Raw genomic sequence first — 24,970 nt, 5'->3', positions numbered from 1 at the left:
AGGCCCTTTGATCTGCTGTCAATTGGAACAAATTTCAAGTTTATCTATAAAGGCATCTAACATTTGATAGAAAGGAATTAAGTGTGTTGTTTTACTTATAACAATGAATTTATTCAAGACTTCACTAATTCGAAAAAAATACTTCGATTTTTAAAAATCTGTTTGTGAGTTTACTGCCAAATTTAATTAGTTTCACTTTTGAAAAATGGAAAATAATGCATATGCTTATTTTAATCTTATTTCAAGAAAAAATACATTTTGAGCAACATCATCGCATATTTCTTGGTCTTATTTCAATCAGGAACACATTTTAATGAAAATATTCTGTATTTTAACAGAAATGGATATAGTACGCGATGATTTAAAAAATGAAACATTATCAGGATTTATATAGGGAAAATAAATCTGAACCTTCGCACGTAACTGAGAGTAAATGATATTGAGCTGTACGTCAGTTTAGGATTTTAAAATGAAATATTTGGTTTGCTTTTAGTAATTAATCAATTGTAACAAACAACCTTCAATTTTCAAATTCTAAATAAATAAATCGAAAATAGTAGTTTTTCGAACTAATTCTAGGTATGACTTTTTAAAACACGGGCTTCGGGAATAGTTTGTTTGTCATGTAGATCTACTTGAGATGTTGCTTCAGCAATTACCGCAGCAATCAGCATTGGTGCAGACAATGCAGTACAGTTCTATTATTGCATAGAGATCATCCCCTGCGTCTACAGTTTTTCTCAAAGTTTGGGTTGTGACGTTTTACCGGGATGTAGCACAATTTTCGGGGAGTAAAAGGAATCTGTAAAAACGCAAGAATTCTCTAGTTTTAATTTTTCGGAAACTAAGGGGAAAATTTGTCAAGACTATCGGCCACATTGAATTTCGTCCATCAAACGGTATACTTCTACCAAATTATGTGAGCAATTGGGATGTAATCACAAACACCTCCTTTAGTCACAATAGCTTTAAAAGGAAACATTTAGACCGTCTGTTTGATCTAAAACACGATATTATATTATTTCTGGGTGAATGCAGACCTTCAAAAAAAGATGCTACTTTTTCATTTAAGGGAGAGCTTCACGATTTCAAGTAGTTTTTAAGATTAAAGTTTGAACATTTCTCAAATCTTTGAAATGCCATAGCAATAATAAAAAAAAGGCTTAGTAAAAAAAAAATTTCCTAGGAAAATATCAATTCTCATGGAATATTGTAGATTTTTTTTGAAAACATAGCCATGCTGAGAAGGGGGAAATTAGAGTCTAGAAATATCAAACATGTAACTTTATGACATAAGTTGCATTTCATTTGCTGTCAAGATAGATTTATAAAAAATACGAAGCTATGAGGATTAATTTTTAAACGAACTATTAAATATCTACAACATTGTGGTAGCCAAGTGGTATCAATTTGTGGGGGTGTGGGTGTGTGTGTGGGGTGAGGGGTAAAAATTTATTTTCTAAATTCAGAGCGGAGATTTTTTTTTTCATTTTATTCAGTGAAAATTTAGGAAAAAAGGCATTTTTCAATGTAAATATGAAAAAAGGTGGTTCTCCAATCCTTTACGGGCAAATGTCTACTTCCCCTTCCCTTCAATTAGTGTCACTGTTAGCCTGCCTGTATCTGCGGTAAAGAAAAAGAGACACGTCACTTGCTTCCCATGCAAAAAGATGGCTTTCCTTGTTTTTCAATGTGGGGCTACAGTTTCGAAATTTTGATCGTTATGATTCCAATAACGATAAAAAAAAGGCTTAGTAAAAAAAAAAAATTCCTAGGGAAATTTCAGTTCTCATGGTATATTGTAGATTTTTTTGAAAACATAGACATGCTGAGAAGGGGGAAATCTAAACTCTAACTCTTCATCTAAACTCTTCTAAATTTTTCGCCGTGATTTTCAAAGAATTTAGATTTTTTTTTCAAAAATATCGAAAAAAATGTAGAATAAAATCTTACACATAAGATGCAACTATGTAATAGTTACCATATCAGCATCAAATTTAATCACATTGTAGCTGCCCTTAATCTCAAGCTAATGGGGGCTAAGAAAAAGACTCTTACGCTCGTGTTGGACTTTCTCAGTCAGAGGATGCATCGTGTGTTTGCTCTCTACGAAGGTGATACCAATTCCGAATGGTCTTCATCCACGTGTGGAGCCCCTCAGGGCACTAAGTTTGCAGCTATTGTATTCTTGTCTGTAATTAACTTCCTTATAGCTGACTATTACGACCGCTACAAGTTCGTGGATGACCTGTCATTTATCCTGAAATATTTAGTACAAAACGGAGTTGTGACGCCACAATTCAGTTCAAATTTTTTCAGTGTTTTCACAAAAGAGTGCGCGGAGCTAAATCTTGAGATTAATGTGAACAAGTCGATGTTAGCTTTAATCCGCTAAAAAGTGATGTTATGGTGCCAAATGTTCCATTCCTTCTAACAAACAGTATCAAGATCCTTGGAGTTACTTTTTCCAATGACTTCAGCTTTACTGCACATATTGAGAACGTGGTTAAAAGTGCAAACGCTAATCTACAGACTTTAAACGGTATGCGTAGGTTCAGTGCAAATACAGAGAGTATTAAGTATGCATACATAGCGTATGTCCGCCCCATTCTGGAATATGCGTGCCCTGTTTGGGTGCCCTCAGCACTTAGAACAGTATATCTTTGTCAGGAGCTTGAATCGGTTCAGAAGCGAGCGGTATCAATCATCTTGGGCCGCCGTGACATCCCCTACGAAAAGGCTCTGGCAGTGCTAGGACTGCCGTCACTCCAAAACCGGTACGAAACTCTGATAATGAGTTTCGGAAAGTACTTGCTTTCTAAATCTCAGCACCGTGACATTCTACCTGATCAACCTCCACCATCAAGAACGAGAAAGCAAGATAAGTTAGTTCCCGTTAAAGCAAGAACAAACCGATATGGTAATTCTTTCGTCCCGGTTTTCGTCAAAATCTATAATAAGAGTTAATATTTATAGTTTGATTTATATTTACAAGTGTAGTTTGATTTTGTATATCTTGTAAAGAAACACAAATCAGCGATAGCTGTCAAGTTTTTGCTATTAAACCTGTCTACTACCTCTACTACTACTACTACTACTACTACTACTACTAAAAGGAAATTTTTTTTGCGCTACACAGTTTTTCTTCAAAACACGTTTTTAAAGCTACTGCTAAACGCATGATTAATTTTTGGCGATACTGTCAAAAGGTGTACTGGGATAAAAGAGAGAGAGCGTAAGTAATTCTTAATATTTTTTGTAACTACTTATACGACTGAAGCAGTGCTCTCATTTTTAAGAGTGCTTCAAAATAGATGTCCAAACAAATAGGATGTCAAACTGACTTAGAGAATAAAATTAACACCGTCAACTCTTAGTCTGAACGTGTTATTTGATAGCAAAATTAGCATTAAATACTAATTTGAAACTGTTAGCCTACGTGATGACCAATCTCCTCGTCCTTTAGATTAAATATAAAACATGAAAAATTAAAGTTTTAGTTCATTAAACCGTGTTTTAAAGAATAGTAACAGGGGACCGAGCTTCATTCGTTGAACAGAAAGAGTTATCTCTGTCTTTTCTTTTTGTTTCATTAAGTAAGTAATCAAATAATTAAACCATCTCTGTGATTATCATTTCATTTTATACACTGTAAAAGTAAAACCATTACCTAAAGATAGTTTTGGGTATCCATTGACTGAAAGTATTTCAAATAGTAAGCTGCACGAAAAAAGTGGCTCTATCCTTTTTCTTGGGGCTACATGGGGAGAAATGTTGAAATGGCTAGGAAACATTTTGCGGATGAAAGATAAGAGATTGAGGAAGATAGCTTTTTTGCAGCTGTTCATATGGCGCCAAGTGAAAAGTAGGTCAGCCCTAAATGAGATGGAAAGAGGTTGAAGAGAGGACTTGAAGGAAATCGAAACTTCTTGGGACTGTATAAAGCAGGAACGAGTTTCCACTGTATAAAGAAGGGACGAGTTTCCACAGCTGTGTCTGCCTGTGGTGGCTTGGTGTTGCAATGATTTGTTAGTAGTTGTAGTAGTTTTCGCTACTTATTTTGAAACTTTTCTGTATTATGTATTTGTTGGTTAAAGATACCCACATTCGCATGAATATTTTCGTAAGGAGGCTTCATAATAAAAAATAAAATTGTAATTAATAATTCAGAAAAAAAATTAAAATTGGTCTTCCGCTTACGTACCTGTGTCTGTCATACCTTATTTTCAAATTCGTTTACGAAAATGTGTAAAATGCTGTGTAGAAAATGTTTAGACATGTGAAAATATTAAGAAAATTCGGTTGGGTCTCTAATTTTAGTCAGAACACCTTCTCTAAAATATATATATTTAGAGTGCTGGGAGGGGAAAGACAATTTTCTGAAAGTCATAACCTGTCTAGTTCTTTTTTATACCAGAAAATGTTGTGTCAACTTTTGGAAGAAACATCTTGGTGTTTTCAAGAATATATATTTTATATATATATATATATATATATATATATATATATATATATATATATATATATATATATATATATATATATATATATATATATATATATATATATATATATATATATATATATATATATGTGTATATATATTCTGGTATAAATTGTTGTAATCCATTGTCAAAATATATACAAATTATACAGATTTTCGTGAAAGAAACAAAGTGACATTCAACCGGATTTTAATAAAAATGAAATGTGTTTCATAAATAATCGTATTTTTGTCGTAATCTGGATTGCAAAAAGATTTAAACCTATCAGGCTGCGGTCAAAAGATTTTGGAAATCTTTTTTGGAAAAGATTTCGGAAACATTGGGATATGGTATCATTTAATGCATCTTTGAGAATTCTTTTCTAAAGTGTTCCTTCTATAAAAACTTGCACTGTAAGTTTCGAATCCTAATATTATTGTCCAAAAAGTGAATATGGAGTTAGTTAGTTCTGAGCACAATCTCTTAAATAAATCATTTCAAGCTTTTGTTGGATAGTTGTTGCCTTTGGTGTGGATTATTTTGATCGATAGTGTCATTGAACTTGAAGTAAATAGTGGCTGTCCCGAATATCAGGTATTAGCTTTCTTTGAGGATTGAATATGCTATGGCTAGTAGTAAAGCTATTGACGACCACAGAAGTGTCAAAACTTTGCACTGAGTGACCAGAAGTGTTTTTAATTTAAGAATAGTTTCAAGATAGTTTACGTCTGTGAAAATGGTTCAAGGCACTTCAACAAATTATTAAAACAATTAAAAATTAAATTGTGTTTCTAATAGGTGGTCTAAATCTGACTGATATTATTAATTTAAACTCATTCATAAGTTTTGCACTCTTAATTCGCAAGCCTTAAAGCTCTACCTGAAACATCAAATCGTTAAGTTATCGATTACCTTAAAGAGTCTTAACGGTCTACATTAATTAAAGTAAAATGAAAAGATCAGCTGATTAAGTTGGCTTTTTGTACATCATTTCTCAAAGTAAATCTTTTTTAGATCGAGTACCTCAAATAAAGAACCGGAAAACATAATTTTCAGTGGAAAAATTTGCAGAATAATAGTAATATAAGTGTTCGTACAGAAGCCCACCTAGAGAGAGGGCATCTCTCCCAACCTACCCTTTAAATGACTGAAACTAAGGTGGGAGGGTTTGAGCTTGTTTTGGTGAAGGAGAAATGTATGCAGCTGCGTTGTCCCCTGATGACTAACCCACTGGATGTGTTTTTAGTAGCAGTGGACATATAGCATAGCTTCAAAAAGATAGCAATTGCTAAACCTGCCTGTGTTGTTCAAAAATGAAGTTGTAACTGCTTGTAATTGATTTTATCTTCAACCCATCAATGGGGTAGTTTTGATTTCTTCAAGTGCTTCCAAGTTATTTAGTCTTACTATGTAAATCTTGGAGAATCGAAGTTACTCCTTTTATTATCTTTTCATTGGCTAATGGATTTAGAAAATTAGATCCGTGATTCCAATGAAAATAACAGTGTTTCCATTTTCACTTTCGTGGGAAAGAACAAGGCTTTCTTTTTGGCTTCTGTAGCTGCTTAAAGAAGAACCAACCAATTAAAATTTATTTTCAGTTTAAGGGGAAATGGTACTATCATGCATTCAAAACCCCCCTCCCTTCATCTTGAAACTTGCAGAACTATTTATTTATTTTTGGAATGTAACAAGTAAATACACTAATCAGTTCTTTTGACGGAGAGAATTAAACTTGAGGATTCAAAATTTCACGTCTCAAAATAATATAAAGCGTCAAATTTCTGTTACACTACACCTAGCCAAAGCAGCAAAGTATATAAAGATGTTTTTCCTTGACTATTTTTATTGCAGCGGTCATTTGGTTGGTACAATTGAGGTAAGATTTTGCCCAAATACCGTCTTTTAAATTGTAGTCTAAATTGCCATCATTGTCTGAATTTTTGGAAGAATTGATGAAACTTTTTTCATTTTTCAGTTGCTTAAAGTAGAGCCATCCAACCAAAATTTTTATTTTCAAGCCGAGGAGAAATTGTGCCATTGTTCATTAAAAGAGGGTGATGTCAAAGAAGCAATTAGCCATTGTACTAAAGCTTTAAGCTTTCGAAGTGAACCTCGAATTTTATGTGATAGAGCCGAAGCTTTTATTTTGGAAGGCTCATTAGATGAAGGTAATTTTATATCGTACCTAGTTTATTTAGTAAGGCTTTACTTTTAACCTTTTCTTACCAATCGTTTAAAGCTCCTTACCAATCGTTTAAAGCTTTTTATTACTTTCTTACCAATCGTTTAAAGCTCCACTTTTATTTCTTCTGAACAAAAAACAAAAGAAAAAGGAGGCCTATAGTAACAAAACTTAATCTGATTCCACATTGAGAAAGTCTGGTAGAATTAGAATATATTTAACATATTCGAAATTTAGTGATAGGCTCCTTTCTTACTCAGGTCTTCGGTGATAGTAATATGGTTTCGAATAGAGTTTATCTTGGAGGTAAATTTCCTTACTTCCTGTGAAACTTAAAAGCATAGAAGCTCACATACATTGAGTGACATTATCAGGCTGAGGCTGTTCAATTAAAAAATATTTCTTTCGGTTCCTTGTCTTCGCTGTAGACCTAGGCCTATTGAAGTGCAAATCTCGTGGCAAAAGACGGCCAGAAAAATCTTTTAAACTGGCAGAATTTCCTGTTATCATTTTCTTAGTAAACCTTTTTAATAGCTATACTATTTTATAAATAATACAATCCGGTCTTGTGGCTGAGAACCATTTGGTTCATTCCGTTGAGTTTTGTATATATTTTCTTTAGAAAAACATCTTACATTTGACGATGGGTTGCAAGTTAAGATATTTAATTTACAAAATTGTCATTAAAAGCCTAGATGCACGGAATTCGTGTTTCAGAAAAAAAAGAAAGTAATAGGATAATAAAATCAAATCAAGCTTATAACAACGATACTCTTAAGACTGGCTAAAGGATAAGCCAAACAGAAGGAGTTGTTGACTTTTGTGGTATAGAACCACCATTTTATCTGATTGGCCTAGGACATATATGTAATACGGAAATACCGAATACCTATAATACTTATGAATTACCAAAATTTGTGAATGTCGACATTCACCGGTGAATGTCCGAAATTCCTTTTTATATGCTTGGATTTTGTCAGCTTTGCCAGTCAGCTTTTTCAGTTTTATGCAAGGTTTGATTGTGACAGGTCAGGTTCGGTTGGGTTACTTTAGGCTTTCAACCCACTTCGGAGATTTATAACCTAGTTTAATCTAACTCAACCTAACCTAACTTTAACTTTTCTATCAAACCCTCCAAAAGACTGACAAAGCTGACTAACGAAGCTGATTGAATCCAAGCAGAGAAAAAGAAATCTCGGACATTCACCGGTGGATGCCGACCAGATTTTGGTCTTTTACCGTAGTATATTTTTATGCATGTTTGTGTTTGTGCTATTATGTGTGTCTTTGTATGCCTGCGTTTGTTTGCGCGTGTGTAGGCATGTTAATTTGTTCAAGTGTGTGATTGCGTATGTTTGTTTATGTGCTTTTTTGTGTCTTTTTATAGCAGTTTATGGTTTTGTGTGCCTGTTTGTGTTTGTAGGTTTTCTGTTGGGGGTCTAGGGTACTTTCTGCGTCGTTCTGGAAAAGGCTTTATCATAAACCTGCCCTATGTATTACCGATATTTGAGAAGAATTGCGCGATTGATATAATGGGAAACATAATGAAAGCTGTGGTCCGAAATCTGTCGATCCTGTACACATCGAAAAAAAGTCACGATAAGCATTGAAAAACTTGTATTATTTACAAGACTTGTAATAACCACGATTGGAATTGTTGCATATCATATTTGTTTTCAGTTTATTCTCGTTTTCGCTCACCCTCTGCGATTTTTTCGAAAATAATACCCATATCATCTACTGGTGATATAAAAAAAATTAGTGATCACTTTAGCAGTCGTATCATTACCTGCTAAAAATTCACGAATAAATGTGCAACCTACTGTGGTATTTACATCATGCTGTTGAGCATGCTGTTGATCCGGTGTGGTAGTAATGGCAGGCGTGTGCGCATTCTCGGGATATAGCATAGTCTACTCTAGAGCAACTAAACTCTGGTATTTGTTAGATTAGTATGAAAAGATTTGCTGTTTTTTCATCTATTGGATTAATTACATTAGTAATTGTAAAATCGTTCTAGAATCTTCTACATTGTCAAATGTAGACTCTCTAGTTTAGTATTCAACTGTTCCTGGAAAATGTTCTCTCAAATTCTCTTTGTGAAGTATACCAACTTGCAACTGAATTATTTTAGCAGTAAGACTCATTTAATGCTCCCAGAATAGATCATTTTCCTTTCTTAGATCATTTGGTTTCCTCTCCTAGATGGTGTAAAGACTTGTCAACTTTTTCCTGCAAGTTGACTGTTGCTACTTAATCATTTGACTGATTTTTAGCTGTATATTGTATTGTTCTTGGACAGTGGAGGTATTTGCTGAGTATACTTGTCACAGTCAGCACAAGTGTGAGTTTGGGATTTTTTTTTTCAAACTCTCTTCAGGTAGTTTTTTTTATCAAAGATTTGGTTGTGCACTGTGCTACTTGATTACTGAGCGGTGGAAAGTGAGTGATTGGTGGCTGGTGGAGACTGGTGGGTCAGAACTATTGTCCAGAGGAAGGGAGAATTGACAGTTTAAACAGTATCACTTGCCATGTTGTTTCCTTTCATGTGATATTCCTCCACTTTTGGGGTGTTACTACTGTTGACAGTGCTGCGCAGGATCGTGCAGTTGACGGCAAGTAGTCTATATTCCAGACATATGGATTTCTATATAATGGCACTTATCCCGAGAACTTTTTAACTTGCTTAAATGGGAAAAAAAGGAATCTGCAACCTAACTCTGAGTGGCAAGTTCAGATTTGGCTAAAGCTCACTTGCATTATTTTAACTCTGGTCTTTTTGTATGTTTTTTTTTTTTTCTGAGGCACATCCCTGAAAGGACGAGTCTATGTCTACTTCAAGAAAGAAGTAGCTAAGTTCAAGTAAAGATTATTCAGATTAGCTCTAAACTAGTGTGACAAATGTTGAGACTCAAAGTAATTACTAAAGTGATCAGAGTATAACCCTCCATTGCCATCGGGTCTGTCGAATAAAGTCGAAACTAACTATTTTTCAAATAATTAATTGACCGTTTGTTTTACAGCTCAAAGTGATTATTCCAAGGCCTTAGAAATAGATGAAAATTTCCAGCGTGCAAAGGATGGAATACAGCGAGTACAGAAATTGCAGAAACAAGCAAAGAAGAGAGATTATTATAAGATTCTCAATGTCAGACGGTCTGCCACAAAGAAAGAAATACTGAAAGCCTACAGGTATCGTCACTTAATTTACGAATTTCACCCTAATCTGAATTTTCTTAAGCTTGTTTTCTTTAGAAAGACTTGTCACACAAACTTATACTGCTTCCTTCTGATTTTTCTTTACTTCTTTTGTGCTTATAATGTTAGTTTTCTCTCTCTCTTTTTTTATGCTGAAAATGAATACTTATAAGATGTAAGTGGAGTAAAACTCTTAGATCATGAGAAGGAGCTTAAGTTTGGGTGTCAAATTGCCAAGATCTTTTTAACTTTTGTATTTTTTCCCCCTTTAGCCTAATAACGGACGACACCTACACTATTTGGAGAATACCGAAGAAGGTATGGGTCAACAAAAAAAAGGAAAAATAATCTACAAAACATGTAAGAAACATTACGATTCGTGTGGGTACATGTATAAAAGTCTTCTTTTCCAGCATACAGACCTGTGTTCTTAAAATATTGCTTGAAGAAAATAGACTTCATTTTATAGATATCTTAAACTTGAACACTAAGATTTAGTCAGTCAAAACAAATGCAACATTTTCCTGTCTCTCTTCTCCTTCCCTTCTTCTTTCCTTCTTTCTTCCCTTTTTTCCAATTCTGAATTGCTAGTTTTTTGTCTTACTGTAAGTAGAAATACTGATACTGTAAAAACAAACACCTTACAATTGGAGCCAGAATTTTTTTTATAATGAGTAAGTTATTTTGTTTGGACTGTTTGGCTTTTGCCAGTATTCCTTTGATAAATCAGCTTTCTTAAGAGCTTTTGAAAACATTGCTATTCTTCTTAATGAAAGAAAATTAAAGCTATTAGATTCTGGAAACATATCTATCGTTTCAGAATTATATTTACAAATGTTTCAATTAGATGTCGTTCAGCTCATTTTAACCATAACAAGTCTGCTATGTAATCTTGATGATTTGTAACACTTTTTGTCATCTAATGTGCATAATTTTTTTCTTGTTCAAAATTTAATATAAAAATTAATGTGTATGCGTATTAGTACCTTTTTAAAAACCTGTCATCTAATGTGCATAATTTTTTTCTTGTTCAAAATTCAATATAAAAATTAATGTGTATGCGTATTAGTACCTTTTTAAAAACCTTAAAATTATATTCCCTCAATTTGAAATACACGGAAAAGGGTATACGATATATCCCGAGAATTTATAACTTCTTTTATGGAAGTATTTTAAAGCTACAAGGACACTAAAGATGAAACATAATTTTTTGAATTGGTTTAGTGTAATCTTGCAAAAATACGGCTTAAAAGATACAAAAAACTGGGAGTTCAATTTTTAATAGGAAAGATGTTTGATTTTCTATTAATTTTTTTTGCACCTGCGCGCGCCAAATTTAAAAATAAAGAACGTTCGTGGGAAATTAACAGAAAATAAGCGGAAGTTGTGTATCATTAAGGAGAACTAGAAGTGGAGCTCTTCCATAAATCTAATCTCTGTGTATATTTGAATATTATTAACATTATTCAAGATTATAACCTTAAACTTTGAAATACTAGCTAATTGACTTACCATATCTACAAAAATATTTTTTTTCGGAAAAACTGTTTAGATTATTTTATTCTGTCATATTTAGTCCCTTTAGTTGACTATTGACATGTAAATCGAATTATTATGTTATTCTGTTTAAAGATGTCACATTTATTGCTTAATTTTTATATGTTCCAACTGGCCTATGTTTGGCTAGTGGCTATAACTAGCCTATATCTGGCTAGTTATATACAAAAATGTTCTTTCATAAAGACTATTCAGGCTATTCTGTTCGGTTTTATTTATCCCTTTAATCGACTATTGGAATATAAATATAATCATTATTTTATTCTATTTTAAAATGTACATATTGCCTAATTTTTATATATTCCCACTAGCCTATATTTGTCCAACAGCCCAACTAAACAGAAAGGGTGTTTCCTGTTGATATTGTATTACTCGACGATTAGCTGGACACAAATTCAATGTTATAAAAGTGTGTAGAGCTTGTTTGTAAACAAGGAAGTTTGCGCTAGCCTCTTTCAAGATTTAATTGTGGCAACAATAGAAAGGATGTACACAGCAAAAATAATCTTTATATGTTCATATCAATGAAAAATCGTAGAAAATCCCTGTTTCAGGTATGAATAGACCGAAGACGGAGCCAGGGGGCAAATGAAGTTTTCTTTTGATGTCCTTCACACTTTAAATTATCGAAAAACTTACTCTTAATTTTAGTCACAAATATTAGTTTTAGATATGAATAGACTGAAGATGGAGCCAGGGGGGTTAACAAAGTTTTCATTTTGACGTCCTCTGTGCTTAAAGAAGAGATTATGAACGCTGATGGGAGATAGAAGGGCAGAAGATCACAAGTAAGGGCAGTGTGGTCGCCAGGACTGAGCCCTGGTTGGAGCTTTTTTTTCTTTTTTTTTCTTTTTTTTTCTTTTTTTTACTTTGAAAAATGAGTGGGCGGTTTGAATATAAGGTTTTTATAGAAGGGATAGCCGTACAAACTTTAGAGAATCCAATAATTCCATTGGAAATTGAAATTTCAAGTTCAATTTTTAAAGGTGATCAGAGGACAATCAGCCTCTCCCTCGTAGCCGCCATTTCCCCCCCCCTCCCAATTCATCCGATCAAAATAAAATAAAAAAATTGTTCAAAATAGACTAAAGGCCAAATAACCATGCCATTGGAGTTAACAATCCCACCAGCAGCTCCTAGAGCAAGGGCTGTAAGTTAAGGTTGTTACTCAATGCTAACGCATAAAGTTTTTACGGAAAAGATGTTTGTATGAACTTGGGGAGGGGGCATTTGATTGGAGACCAAAAGTTTCAGCGTACTTTTTAAGAGTTAAAAGAGATCGAAGGGCTTCCATCCCACCCTCTTTTTTCTTCAAATAGATCCGATTAATAATTTTGAGATGACACATTTTGTTTAAAAACAGTTCGACGGTTAAATAACACTGTCTCCAGGGCTCATAGTCCCTAGCCCCTGGTACAGGGGTTGTAAGTCATACAAGTTGCCTATTGTTAACATACAAGGTGTTTTTTTTTTTATCAAGAAAAGAGGGCATGTTTGACTCTATAATTAAAAAAAAGCATGAAGCAATAAGGTTAAACTTTAGGAAAATGTCAAGAAGAATGCCAAACACAATCAAAAAACATTTTTCACTTTATTGGTTGTGAAAAGGAAATGTCAGCAATATTAATAGTGGCTGATGGTATCAGCCGTCACATCATTCGGAAAATGCTTAGGAGCATCATCAACTAAATCAAGAGGTACTATGTGCATCCAGTTTTACAAGACGACTTATCTGCAATGTAAAGAGAATAGCTGAGGGTATAAACCTGAGGGTATGAAGTTTAGCTTTCGGGGCATTTTGAAGGAATGTTGAAAAAATAGGCTGGAGTGCAACCAGTCCCCCTCCCATGTCCTTTTTTAGCTGTAATCTCCTCAAAGACATCTGATCGAAATTTGTTATCTAGATACACAAAAATCAAATATTTTCAACACATATGTTTATTGCTTAACGTCCATAAAGGTCTAATTTATCTGAAAAAAAGAGAAATAACCAGCTTTGATGGGTTGTGAAATCAGATCTTCTTTCTTGCAAAAATAAAACAAATCTTTTATATGCATGATCCCAACAAACGTTTATATCATGACTTAAAGAAACAAACAATTCCAACAAGGTTGAACATGTACAAATTCTAACTTGTGTTTTACCCAATGGCATTGCCTCATATTTTTAGAATACTGAAGAACTAAGTTCAGCGATTTCGTTGTACGATGGTTCTGTTGCATTTTGGTTCACTTGCACGAGGGTTCAGTAACACGGGGGTTCAGTTAAATTGGGTTGAATTAACTGGGAATTTAGTTGCATGAAGGTTTAGTTAAATGCGGTTCAGTTGCCTGGTGGTTCAGTCACAGGAGGGTTCAGTTGTACGGAAGTTCGGTTATACAGGACTTCAGTTGCACGGTGTTTCAGTTACAGGGGTTGAGTTGCTTGTGGTTCAGTTACATGGTGGTTCAGCTGCACACACAACACATGATAGAGGTCAGGATTATTTCAGCCCTTTAGAATCTCAAAGACTGTGCATATTTCCAACTAATTTATTCGAATACTATTCCCCTTATGTGTCCATTTAAAGTACATGTACAACTGTTGTTAAAGCCGAAAAGACTTAGAAATATTATTTTATTGACCAAAACGAAAAGAAATTAATGTTAAAAAACTTCAAATAGTCTTTCAGGGAAAGTAAAGAGCTACACTAAAACGAAGTCGAGTAGAAATAAATGCAAATATTATTTCAAGCGTATATTTCGATACTATTTCAACTGACCATAAACCACTGCCAATGAACAAATGAAACCAAAAACGAACAGAAATTACAATGAAAGGCCGAGCTAAACCTAAGACGAGCAGAAACAACCACAAAGAGTAATAGGGCTAATGCCCCTGTACGTTCTAAAGACCAGAGTGTAACTTGTACTTTATTGAGGACATAATACGTGTAAACGTTTTCTGTTTTATAGCGTTAATGAATCCAAACTTGTTGAGACTTTCAGGAATGAAGATCAGTAAACATTGAATTGCCAATCCATATTCATATGGTATTGTCTGTAATCTTAGTTATTATGGCGATCTTTTTCTGGATGTTACGAGGAATAAATCCACATTGCTTAAAACAAAATTGTTTTTAGTAAAGTGCGTATTGAGTTCTATTCTTTAGATAGCAAAGAGGACGTTAAGTCTACTCCTCTTCGTGGTACTGCTTGTTTTAGGTTTGACTTGGTTAATTGTTCGGAGTTCTGATCATTTTGGATTGCATTTATTTATCGATGGTCATTTATTGTCGTTTGAAATATTATTGAATATACAAAATATTATTGAAATATACATTTGATTAAGAATAAGAAAAACTAAAAATAAAATATTTGAATAAGAAAAAGAAAATTTTATTCATTGCGGATAATGTAATAAATTTCGTAATGTTTTCTATTTATTTTTCCATTTCATTCTTTTCTCGAATCTGGGAAATTATTGTAATTCGATTTTTCGAAGGACTGAGATAACCTCGTCTTTACACTTTTAAAGAGATTTCCTTTGTTTTGAGTCATTTTTCTGAATTATGAATCCCCCTTCCCCTCTATCTCTAGTCATGACTTGGATTACATTTATTCTTAGAAGATTTTCTTTTTCTAAGCGTTTTCTATTTTTAGGATAATTTATTTTATCTATTATGTAGTTTCGGTACATTCCAGTACTACTCTACTTTATTTGAATGAAGAGATCAACATTTTATATCGTTATAGTCATTTTTTTTGCCTGTTAACATAAGTCATGTTTTTGTTTTTTTTTATATATATCAGGAAAGCAGCCCAAAAATGGCATCCAGATAATTTTCAAGGAGAATCACCAGAAAAGAAAGCTGCCGAAAAAAAATTTATTGATATTGCTGCTGCTAAGGAAGTTCTTACAGACCCAGGTAATCTTTTTTTCACCTTGTATGTTTTTACGAGCACGTTTCTCAAACATTAACTTTATTCAAAATATGTATTTCTCGAATGTCTAGTTTCTCAAGCCCATATATGCCATAGAATAAGATTCATTTTTCTTTCTTTTAAATCGTCACATTTGGTGTTTATTATCATGAACGGGAAAAAACTTGACTTCTAACAATGAAAAAAACTAAGATCAGCTGATAATAAAGCTTTTTATTGATCAATAATTTATATGAATATTTGTTAAGAATAGATTTAGAAAGGGAAAATCGTGATTAGACTACCGATTTTGATCTGGTAGTTTTAAGTTGAAGTTGAACTTCGTTGTTTGTATAAATTCTTGTTCGTTATGTAGATTTCTTAATTCCCCTATTAGGGTAGCAAAAATTAGAAAAACAAGTCAGGATAAAAAGTCAAAAATTCTAAAAAAGATGGGGTGGCATCAGTCAGATAAGCTTCAGCAGTCTTCGGTGTTAAAAAAAATGAAGACTCTATGCCTATGTCTAGAGCACTTAGGCATCAAGTGCGATTGAAGAAAGCACAGGTGAGGCAGAGACAGTGAACTATCAATTTTTGAAGAAAACGGAGCATAGCCGTCAGATTCTCAAGCTAGAAGAAGAGAGACTTTTAGTCGAAAATCTAAAAACATGCTCTCTTATGATTAAGGGACTAACAGCCAGTAAAGCCGAAAAACTGGCGCTTTCTTTCTCTACTTCAAACTCTCATAGGCTGGTCACAGATACAAAGCGCATTTAATGACTGGTTATCGAAGTTTTAAAGAGTATAAATTTTTTTTAATTTTTGTTTAAAATTAAAATAATTTATAAAGAAGTACAGCGATTTGTTACTTATATCCCTGCGAAGGTACCAACGAAGCCAGAGAAAGTAACTAAAATTAATAAATTAAAAAGTAAATAAGTAAAAAAAAAGTAAATAAAACAGTTCAAAATAGTGATGATACCTTTTTATTGACAGTGAATAGATATAAAATTATTTAACTGGATATTTCGAACACATATACAGTGTTCATCATCAGCAGTAAAACTAAAAGACATGAATAAAAATAAACAAAATTTATACCTAATAAACTAATTACATATAATTTATTGCTCTTATTTTTTTCAATGCAACAGCGGAGGCAAATCTCTTTGATCTTTTCGGTTCCGGTTCATTAGAATTATCTGACATATTACGTGGACAGAGGTCATAGCTCTTAGGTGAGGTGATATTTACTTTATTTGACCTCAGTAAATTATCATAAATTGAGTTCAATCCAAATTCACCTGTATCTCTGTTTATGGAATTATTCTTGAATAGAATTTTTTTTATTTCGATTGTTTCCCTGAAAACTTGCTTTAAACCTGGGTCCCTAGAAATCAAAGAAACATTTTCAAACAAAAGAAAATGATTTGGAAAATTAAAGATATGTTCCGAGAGGGCCGACGTGAAATCTTCAGGTTTGGTATTTTGCTTTAAAGACGATGAAATAGAATTATGATGTTGTAGCAATCTCGTTTTTAAATTCTAGTTAGTTCGTCCCACATAAGAGCTTCCACAAGTACATGGTATTTTATAAACCCCACTTTGTTGCTCTACGGAAGTCCGATCCTTTCCAGAATTTAAAAAACTAGCCAAAGTATTACTACCTCTTAAAGCTACTTTTAAGCCATTATTCTGTAAAATTCTTTTAAGTTTTTCATTCAAACCTGGAACATTTTTAGAATTTGTTCTCCAGAATTCATTGATGAGGAATTATTGTTGTTAAAAGAGATTTTAATAAGTAACCTTTATCCGGGTTGGTTACTTGACCAGACTTTTTCGAAAAGAAGGAAAAAATTTCTAGAATGTTCTGACGATATTCTGGAAAAAACAGAAAAGAAAGATATTTTTTGTTCTCTGCCATATGTTCCAGGTTTGAGTGAAAAACTTAAAAGAATTTTACAAAATAATAGCTTAAAGGTAGCTTTAAGAGGTAGTAATACTTTGGCTAGTTTTTTAAATTCTGGAAAAGATCGGACTTCCGTAGAGCAACAAAGGGGGCTTATAAAATCCCATGTACTTGTGGAAGCTCTTATGTGGAACGAACTAACCAGAATTTATAAACGAGATTGCTACAACATCATAATTCTATTTCATCGTCTTTAAAGCAAAATACCAAACCTGAAGATTTCACGTCGGCCCTCTCGGAACATAACTTTAATTTTCCAAATCATTTTATTTTGTTTGAAAATGTTTCTTTGATTTCTAGGGACCAAGGTTTAAACCAAATTTTCTGGGAAACAATCGAAACTAAGAAAATTCTATTCAAGAATAATTCCAGAAACAGAGATATAGGTAAATTTGGAATGAACACAATTTATGATAATTTACTGAGGTCAAATAAAGCAAATATCACCTCACCCAAGAGCTAAAACCTCTGTCCACGTAATATGTCAGATAATTCTAATGAACCGGTTTACCGGTAAAACTTTTAGTTTCACTGCTGATGATGCACACTATATATATGTTTTCGAAATATCCAGCTAAATAATTTTATATCTATTCACTGTCAATAAAAAGGTACCATCCCTATTTTGAACTCTTTTACTTTCGTCATGGAAAGGCAGTGTGGTCTTCGAAGTTATCTAAAAAAAGTAAATATTTAGATAAGTAAATTTCTAAAAGTAAATAAATTAAAACCACAACATCATTAACAAAGGCTTATAAAAGCCTTAAAATTATAATAATAAAAAAAAACAGGCAAAAGAATGCATCGTCATTCTATAAAAACAATAGATAAGAAATAACAAGTAATGGAAAGCCAAGTGATTGGATCGTTTTATGTGAACCCGTTCATGAGAATATAAAATAGAATATGAAACTAATATATATATAAATATATATACATATATATATATATATATATATATATATATATATATATATATATATATATATATATATATATATATATATATATATATATATATATATATATATATATATATATATATATATATATATATATATATATATATATATATATATATTATGAAAAGAGAAATCACCAATGCAACAGCACAAACACATAAAAAAAAACAGCAAATGTAAAACAACCAAGTAACACCAAAATAAGCTTATCCTGTTAATATATCCCTCTTTTTAGCAAATAGGTAAACTAAATATGATAAATTTTAGCAAATCACAAATATTAACACATTGCAAAAAACCTGAATGAACTAAACAATTATAGAATTCATCTTTACCGTGTGGCTATTGTTTAAAAAAATCCGCTCTATTAGAAACACAATTCAAAATAAATGGCGCTGCATCATCATTTCTCGAACCTCCGAAATTAGTTGAAAATTTCTTTAAGTATTTCCAGATAATTCTTTTGATATTTATTTAAAAGTTCGTTATAATGAAACTAAATTTTTTAAATTGCCAAGTTAATTTATTTGCAGACAAACCTCTTGATATCAATATTTGGCTTAAGATTTTACATCTATTTTTAAAATCAGTATAATTACTACAAATCCTTGCATAACGAAGTAACTGTGAGAATCCGCCGAATATGTGATATTTGATTGTATATTACTTTCAGGGAATGGGAAACTAATCACTTCAAAATCAAAATCATCCGTTTTATTATACATTTTAAAACTTAATTTATTATTATCACAAATATTAATATTTAAATCTAAGAAATGATCTTCATGACCAGCGCCATGACTAGGTTCAAGAGTAAGCTCTGATGGATATATATTTTTAGAAATATCAATGAAATCCTTACAATTTAAGACCAAAATATCATCTAAATATCTTTTATTATTTGACAAAACATTTTTTAAATTATTTGGATTATTCTTATCCATCATATATTTATATTCTAGTTGACTTAAAAACAAGTCAGCTATAAATGGGCTGGCATTCCCCCCCATTGGAATTCCCACGATTTGCTTGTACAAATAACCACCAAATCTTATATAAGTATTGTATAAAACAAATTCTAATAACTCAAAAATCATATCCAAGCTGTAACATCTCAAGTTAACTGTAGTATTAAAGCAATTTGTCCATATAGCTTTTTTATTATAAGTGTCTATTTTTAAGAACCTTTTACTAGATAAGAGGAAAGATTTCTTGATAACAGTTTTTAAATTATCTAATACTACATTAAGTGATAAATTAGTATACATTGTCGCAAAATCGAAAGACTCAATTCTTTTAGCTGAAACCATTGTTAAAGAATCCATCACCAGCAGTGAATTATTAACACTCCAATATGGATTAAAATTCGAAAATTTTTTAATACAAGAACAATAGGTTTTAAGTTTATTTATAATTTCCTTTAAAATTAAAGAGGGGTCAGTAGCAGCAATGCGGGTTGGACATTTAGCTGCTCCAGCAATAAACCGTGGTTTAGGGGGATTCTTATGAAATTTTACAGTCCAATATAGGAAAGGGAACTTTTTATCATTGTCATTTATTTTAATATTAAATTTTTTTAAAAGTATTTCTTCAGTCTTTTCAATTAAATTCTCATCCTCTAAATTTACCTTTTTGTAAACATTAGTTGTGCATAACTCCCTTTTTAAGATATCACAATACAGCTTCTGACAAATTATGGCAAAATTATTATTAGCTTTATCCACTGGCACAATTACAAATTCATTCCGTAGATTAGCAATTGCTTGTTTAATCTTCGCATTATAAAATAATGATTTAGTGTTACTATTTTTTAAGTTAGAATATATTTTATTTCTTATTCTACTAATAATTAAATTCTTCCAACCTTGAAAACTCTCTTTATTTTTATTCTCTTTCTTACACCACTTATCAATAAATAAATCAAAATCATTTTCCAAGCCATCAAGAACACTCGATGGTTTCAGATGATGAGAAAGACGGAAATTAGCCCCTTTATTCATTATAATTTGAAGATCATCTTGCTTTATTATTGACAAGTCCCCTGTTATAACATTGCTTTTTATGCTTTTTATCTTTGCTGTTTTATTTATTGACAGCGAAATTTGGATACGGCTCGAAGGAGCTTCTGATAGATTTTTTTTTTAATAAATATCCTATGTTATATTTTTTTCGTATAAAGTTCATGCACACGGGTTTCAGAGAACTGGACTGGTCAATTTAATGAGAAAGAAAATATTTTGTCCAGGAAGAAGTTCCTTTAAAGAAGTTGGAGGAAAATTCTACAGAAGAGAATTAGAGCATCATTTCCAGACAAAAAATGTCTCCTTTAGGGATAGAAAGAGATTCATTTAAAGAAGTTTTGCTGAGCCAAATTTGACTAACTACTGTTGCTCTCCAACAGCCCTCAAATCTATAAAAAAAAAAATCTTTTTCAGTTAAGGAGAAATAGGGCTTAGCCTTCATTTTTGGCAATCCAAGTTGTTGTTATGGAAATCCTTTTTAATAAACTTTCGAGTTTCTATTACCATTTCAAAGGAAAGCTGAAGCGTGACTAAATATGGAATGTTGATAAGACGTGGTCCGGACAGGGTTTCTAACTTGCACTCTTTTGTGTTGAATACACTCTTTTTTATTGCACTCTTTCACTCCACGGACCGGATTTTCACTCTTTTTGCTCATTATTTGCTCTTTCCACTCATTTCTGCACTCTTATTGTGGAATGACGGTAGAAAAAGTATTAACAAAAAAAAACTTCAAATTTAATTATGTAATTGCAAAAGAAAGGACAGCTAGCCAGTATGATGTCTTGTTATCTCTGCCTGGACCGTCCTCCAGTATCTTTCTAGTATTTTCAACCATTTATGCAGAAGTTCGTCAATCCATTTCTTATGTATTTTGTAATTCATTTGACACATTAGGGTCAATGTTTTTATTGTCATTTGGTATCTCTGATCTCCTGACAGACTTTGTATCTGTTGACAGATCACGGTCAATGTTTTTATTGTCATTTGGTATATCTGATCTCCTGACAGACTATGTATCTGTTGACAGATCACGGTCAATGTTTTTATTGTCATTTGGTATCTCTGATCTCCTGACAGACTATGTATCTGTTGACAGATCACGGTCAATGTTTTTATTGTCATTTGGTATATCTGATCTCCTGACAGACTATGTATCTGTTGACAGATCACGGTCAATGTTTTTATTGTCATTTGGTATAGGATCTCCTGACAGACTATGTATCTGTTGACAGATCACGGTCAATGTTTTTATTGTCATTTGGTATCTCTGATCTCCTGACAGACTATGTATCTGTTGACAGATCACGGTCAATGTTTTTATTGTCATTTGGTATATCTGATCTCCTGACAGACTATGTATCTGTTGACAGATTACGGTCAGTGTTTTTATTATCATTTGGTATATCTGATCTCCTGACAGACTATATATCTGTTGACAGACTACGGTCAATGTTTTTATTGTCATTTAGTATATCTAATCTCCTGTTTGTTTTTGTTTTTTTTTTTTGCACCTTCATACCTATTTGAAATTTTTCGCTCTTTGGGAAAAAATCAGAAAAGGAACATTGAAGGTAATCTTAACAGATACGCATTTTATGATGAAGCCAGAGCTACAGAAAAAACAATGACTTAGAAAGTATACTGTATCCAAACATTGTTGTGGTTCAACCCTGACCGCCCCTAATCTCTGCCAAACACTTCATAACGTTTTAAAGTCATTTCTTTAAGCTAACCGATAGTTATGTCTAGACTAACACCTTTTGGGACGTAGCTTTTGTAAAGTCAGATATTTGGTAGAGCTATTATCCTTAAGATTGGTGTTAGTCTGTTGCTATTCATTTTAGCTTTCGCTGAAAAATACATAAGGTTTCTTGCCTATGTCATAAAAACAGTTAATACAAATATACAGTTGTCATTGATCATTAGGACCAAGTTAGGTTATATGCTGCTGAGTGTATGTAATCAGCGCTTGGGATGGTAATTTCACTCATTGTTTTTGGCCCAGAGTATTTTGTGCTCATTCCTGTTGCGCCATTATATTCTTAAACCTCTGCACTTATCAATGTCGACTTCATTCATTTTTGGGAGTATGAAATTTTCCTTTAGAGGCCCCAACTATCATGGCCTTTGTATGTTTTTCAATTTTATTATAATCCCAGAAAGGCGTTCATGCTTACTCATTCGTAGTTTCGTTGCTTACGCGTTCGTAGTTTCATGCTTACTAAAAGAATTCTTCTACTATACCAATATGTTGGATTTTGTCAACTTTAAAAATTTCTTTTAAATTATGAGAAAATAGTAGACGAATTAATCTAGTTGACGACTAAATCAGGGCAGTCAATTCTAAATTACCAGCCATTGTGATACGCGTACCTTCGTGGTACAAGAATAGTTTTATTCCATCTTATTCCATCAGAGTTTAGTCAGGATATAAATTGGTCAGTGAACTGCTTCTCTGATGATAATTAATAACCTGTGAACCAAAATACGACGATCTGTTTTCTTAGCGCAAACAGTTTAATACATCTTATTTTATCCAAAAAATCTTGATAAATATAATTGTTGCTTATGTTATGAATATTTGTATTTCTCTTTTATTTTTTCATGTCTATCTAGCATAAAAAGAAAAAAAAAGGTAGACATAAATGATTATTGTTTAATATATTATAGAAGTGGGTACACACATTTCAAAAGTTTGGGAAACACTATCACATATATATAAAATTCGTGAAATACCGATATTGGAGAATGTCGACATTCACCGGTGAACGTCAGGAATTTCTTCTTTTTTTCTGCTTGGATTTGATCAGCTTTGCTTGTAACTTTTGTCAGTTTTATAAAAGGTCGGACGGTAAAACTGTTAGGCTAGGTTTCTAATCCATTTCTGAGATTTATAGCTAAATTTAACCTAGTCTGACTTTAACTTTTACCATCAAACCTTGCATAAGACAAATCTGGCTGGCAAAGGTGACTGCAACAAAGCAGAGAAAGGGGAATGCCGGACATTTACAGGTGAATGTCGACATTATCTGCTAATATATATTGAGTTCTTTGAATTTTGAATTAAAATCAAGTTGCCATTAAGCCATGACTAATTGGAGAAAAAGCCAAGAGAGATAGTCTGAGTGAGAGGCAAAGGTGGTATAAGTCTTTTTCAGGATATATGTAGCGCTGTTGTTCGAATGACATTCTAACACGGATGAATATGTCTCTGTTTTTCCGCTTATCGGGAATTTCTCAACTACGATTTGCCTTTTTTTTAGTGAGAATCGCTACTTCCACGAACTTTGTATTCTTTATTTATTTTTCTAAAATTCTGTGAATTGTGCACTTTTGTTGAAAAGACAGAATGGTAAGCAGCGGAATCCATCTAGATTCCGAGTGTAACAGAACCAAAAGCTGACAACAGTTCGTTCTGATACAGTTTTTAGAAATTAATATACTTGGAAACAGGCAAAAAAGACCGCTTGCAAACAGGAGTTTTTGGGAAGGGTCACTGTTGAGTGACAAAATGTCAAAAATGTTTCCTGGTATTTTGTCATTGTAGCTTTATTTTTTATAGAATGCAATAAGTGTCTAAATACGTTGAAATTATTCTTTGGGCTATTTTCAACCTTATCCTTTGGGCTGTTTCCAACCTTAGTTGGTTCAAAATGAAAAGAATTTCTGGTTTTATGTACATCTTCGAACAGGTGAACATAATCAGTGCCTAGTAGTCGTTTTCATAGTCATTTTTCGGTTGTTCAATCATTTATGTGGATATGTATGATGGTCTAATGCTTATTTCAGATTAAATGTTTCTATCAAAACTAAATCCACGCCCTAATTTCTTCCTTTTTATTATTTATGCATCAGGCCCGGATTGTTAGACTTCTTTTTTTTTTTTTTTTTTTTATAAATGTGGCCGATCTTTGATATTCATTTTAATGTGTTTTTTTTTCGTTGTATTTACATCTTTTAACTATCACTTTCACAATTGCTTGCGCTTTCTCTACCTGACTTGAGGAGATACATCGTGTTGAATCAAAACTTTGATAGTAACTGATGCTTGTTCTGCAGCCTTATTCCTTAATTTTGCAATAATTTCCAGAATATGTAGAGGATTCTGTGTAAAGACTACCTTTGTGTGAAGGAAATCTAGTAAATATTTCTAAAAATAATGTTTCCATTAAAGCTTGACTCTAAAATTGGCAACAGTTCTAGCCCGAAATTAAGATCCTAATTCACTAAGGAAATGAAAACTTCTCCTGAAACTAGCGGAAGATGAGTTTAAGGGAAAGTATAGAGATTTTGCGCATTGTGAATTTTGTATTAACTTTTAAATAAAGAAAATCGATTCTATGGATTATAAAAATATCTGTTAAAGGAATTTTGCCAACTTTATCTACTTTTTTCGTGAATCACATGTTCTGGCCGTAGGAATCTCCATGAATAGAAAGAATCTAAATAATTATTTGTAATTACTGTTTTTCAGAAAAGCGGAAGAAGTTTGATGCAGGAGAAGACCCTTTAGATCCAGAATCGCAGCAAGGCCAAGGTTTCAACCCCTTTCAACAGCATCATGGTTTTCATCGTGGACACGGTGGTGGCCCCTTCTCTTTTAAGTTCCATTTTAACTAGTCGACTAACTTGTTTTGTTAATGTTCTGCACCAAATTTATTAATTAAATTCTGTTTTACAAATTGTAA

The 24,970-nt window shown here is 32.6% G+C and overlaps 1 protein-coding gene across 1 annotated transcript in view; it reads left to right on the top strand.

The window, feature by feature from the left end:
• Positions 1-24,970, top strand: part of LOC136033162 (dnaJ homolog subfamily C member 3-like) — a 77,004-nt gene extending 52,034 nt beyond the window's left edge. The window contains exons 8-11 of the mRNA XM_065713832.1: positions 6,463-6,655; positions 9,693-9,861; positions 15,217-15,332; positions 24,757-24,970. Of these exons, the coding sequence (XP_065569904.1) occupies positions 6,463-6,655; positions 9,693-9,861; positions 15,217-15,332; positions 24,757-24,902 (624 nt within the window). The 3' untranslated portion in view covers positions 24,903-24,970. The remainder of the gene's footprint in view (positions 1-6,462; positions 6,656-9,692; positions 9,862-15,216; positions 15,333-24,756) is intronic.

Source organism: Artemia franciscana, chromosome 1, assembly GCF_032884065.1.
Source record: "Artemia franciscana chromosome 1, ASM3288406v1, whole genome shotgun sequence".
Lineage (NCBI taxonomy): Eukaryota > Metazoa > Arthropoda > Branchiopoda > Anostraca > Artemiidae > Artemia > Artemia franciscana.
This window is presented reverse-complemented; position numbering and strand designations above follow the sequence as displayed.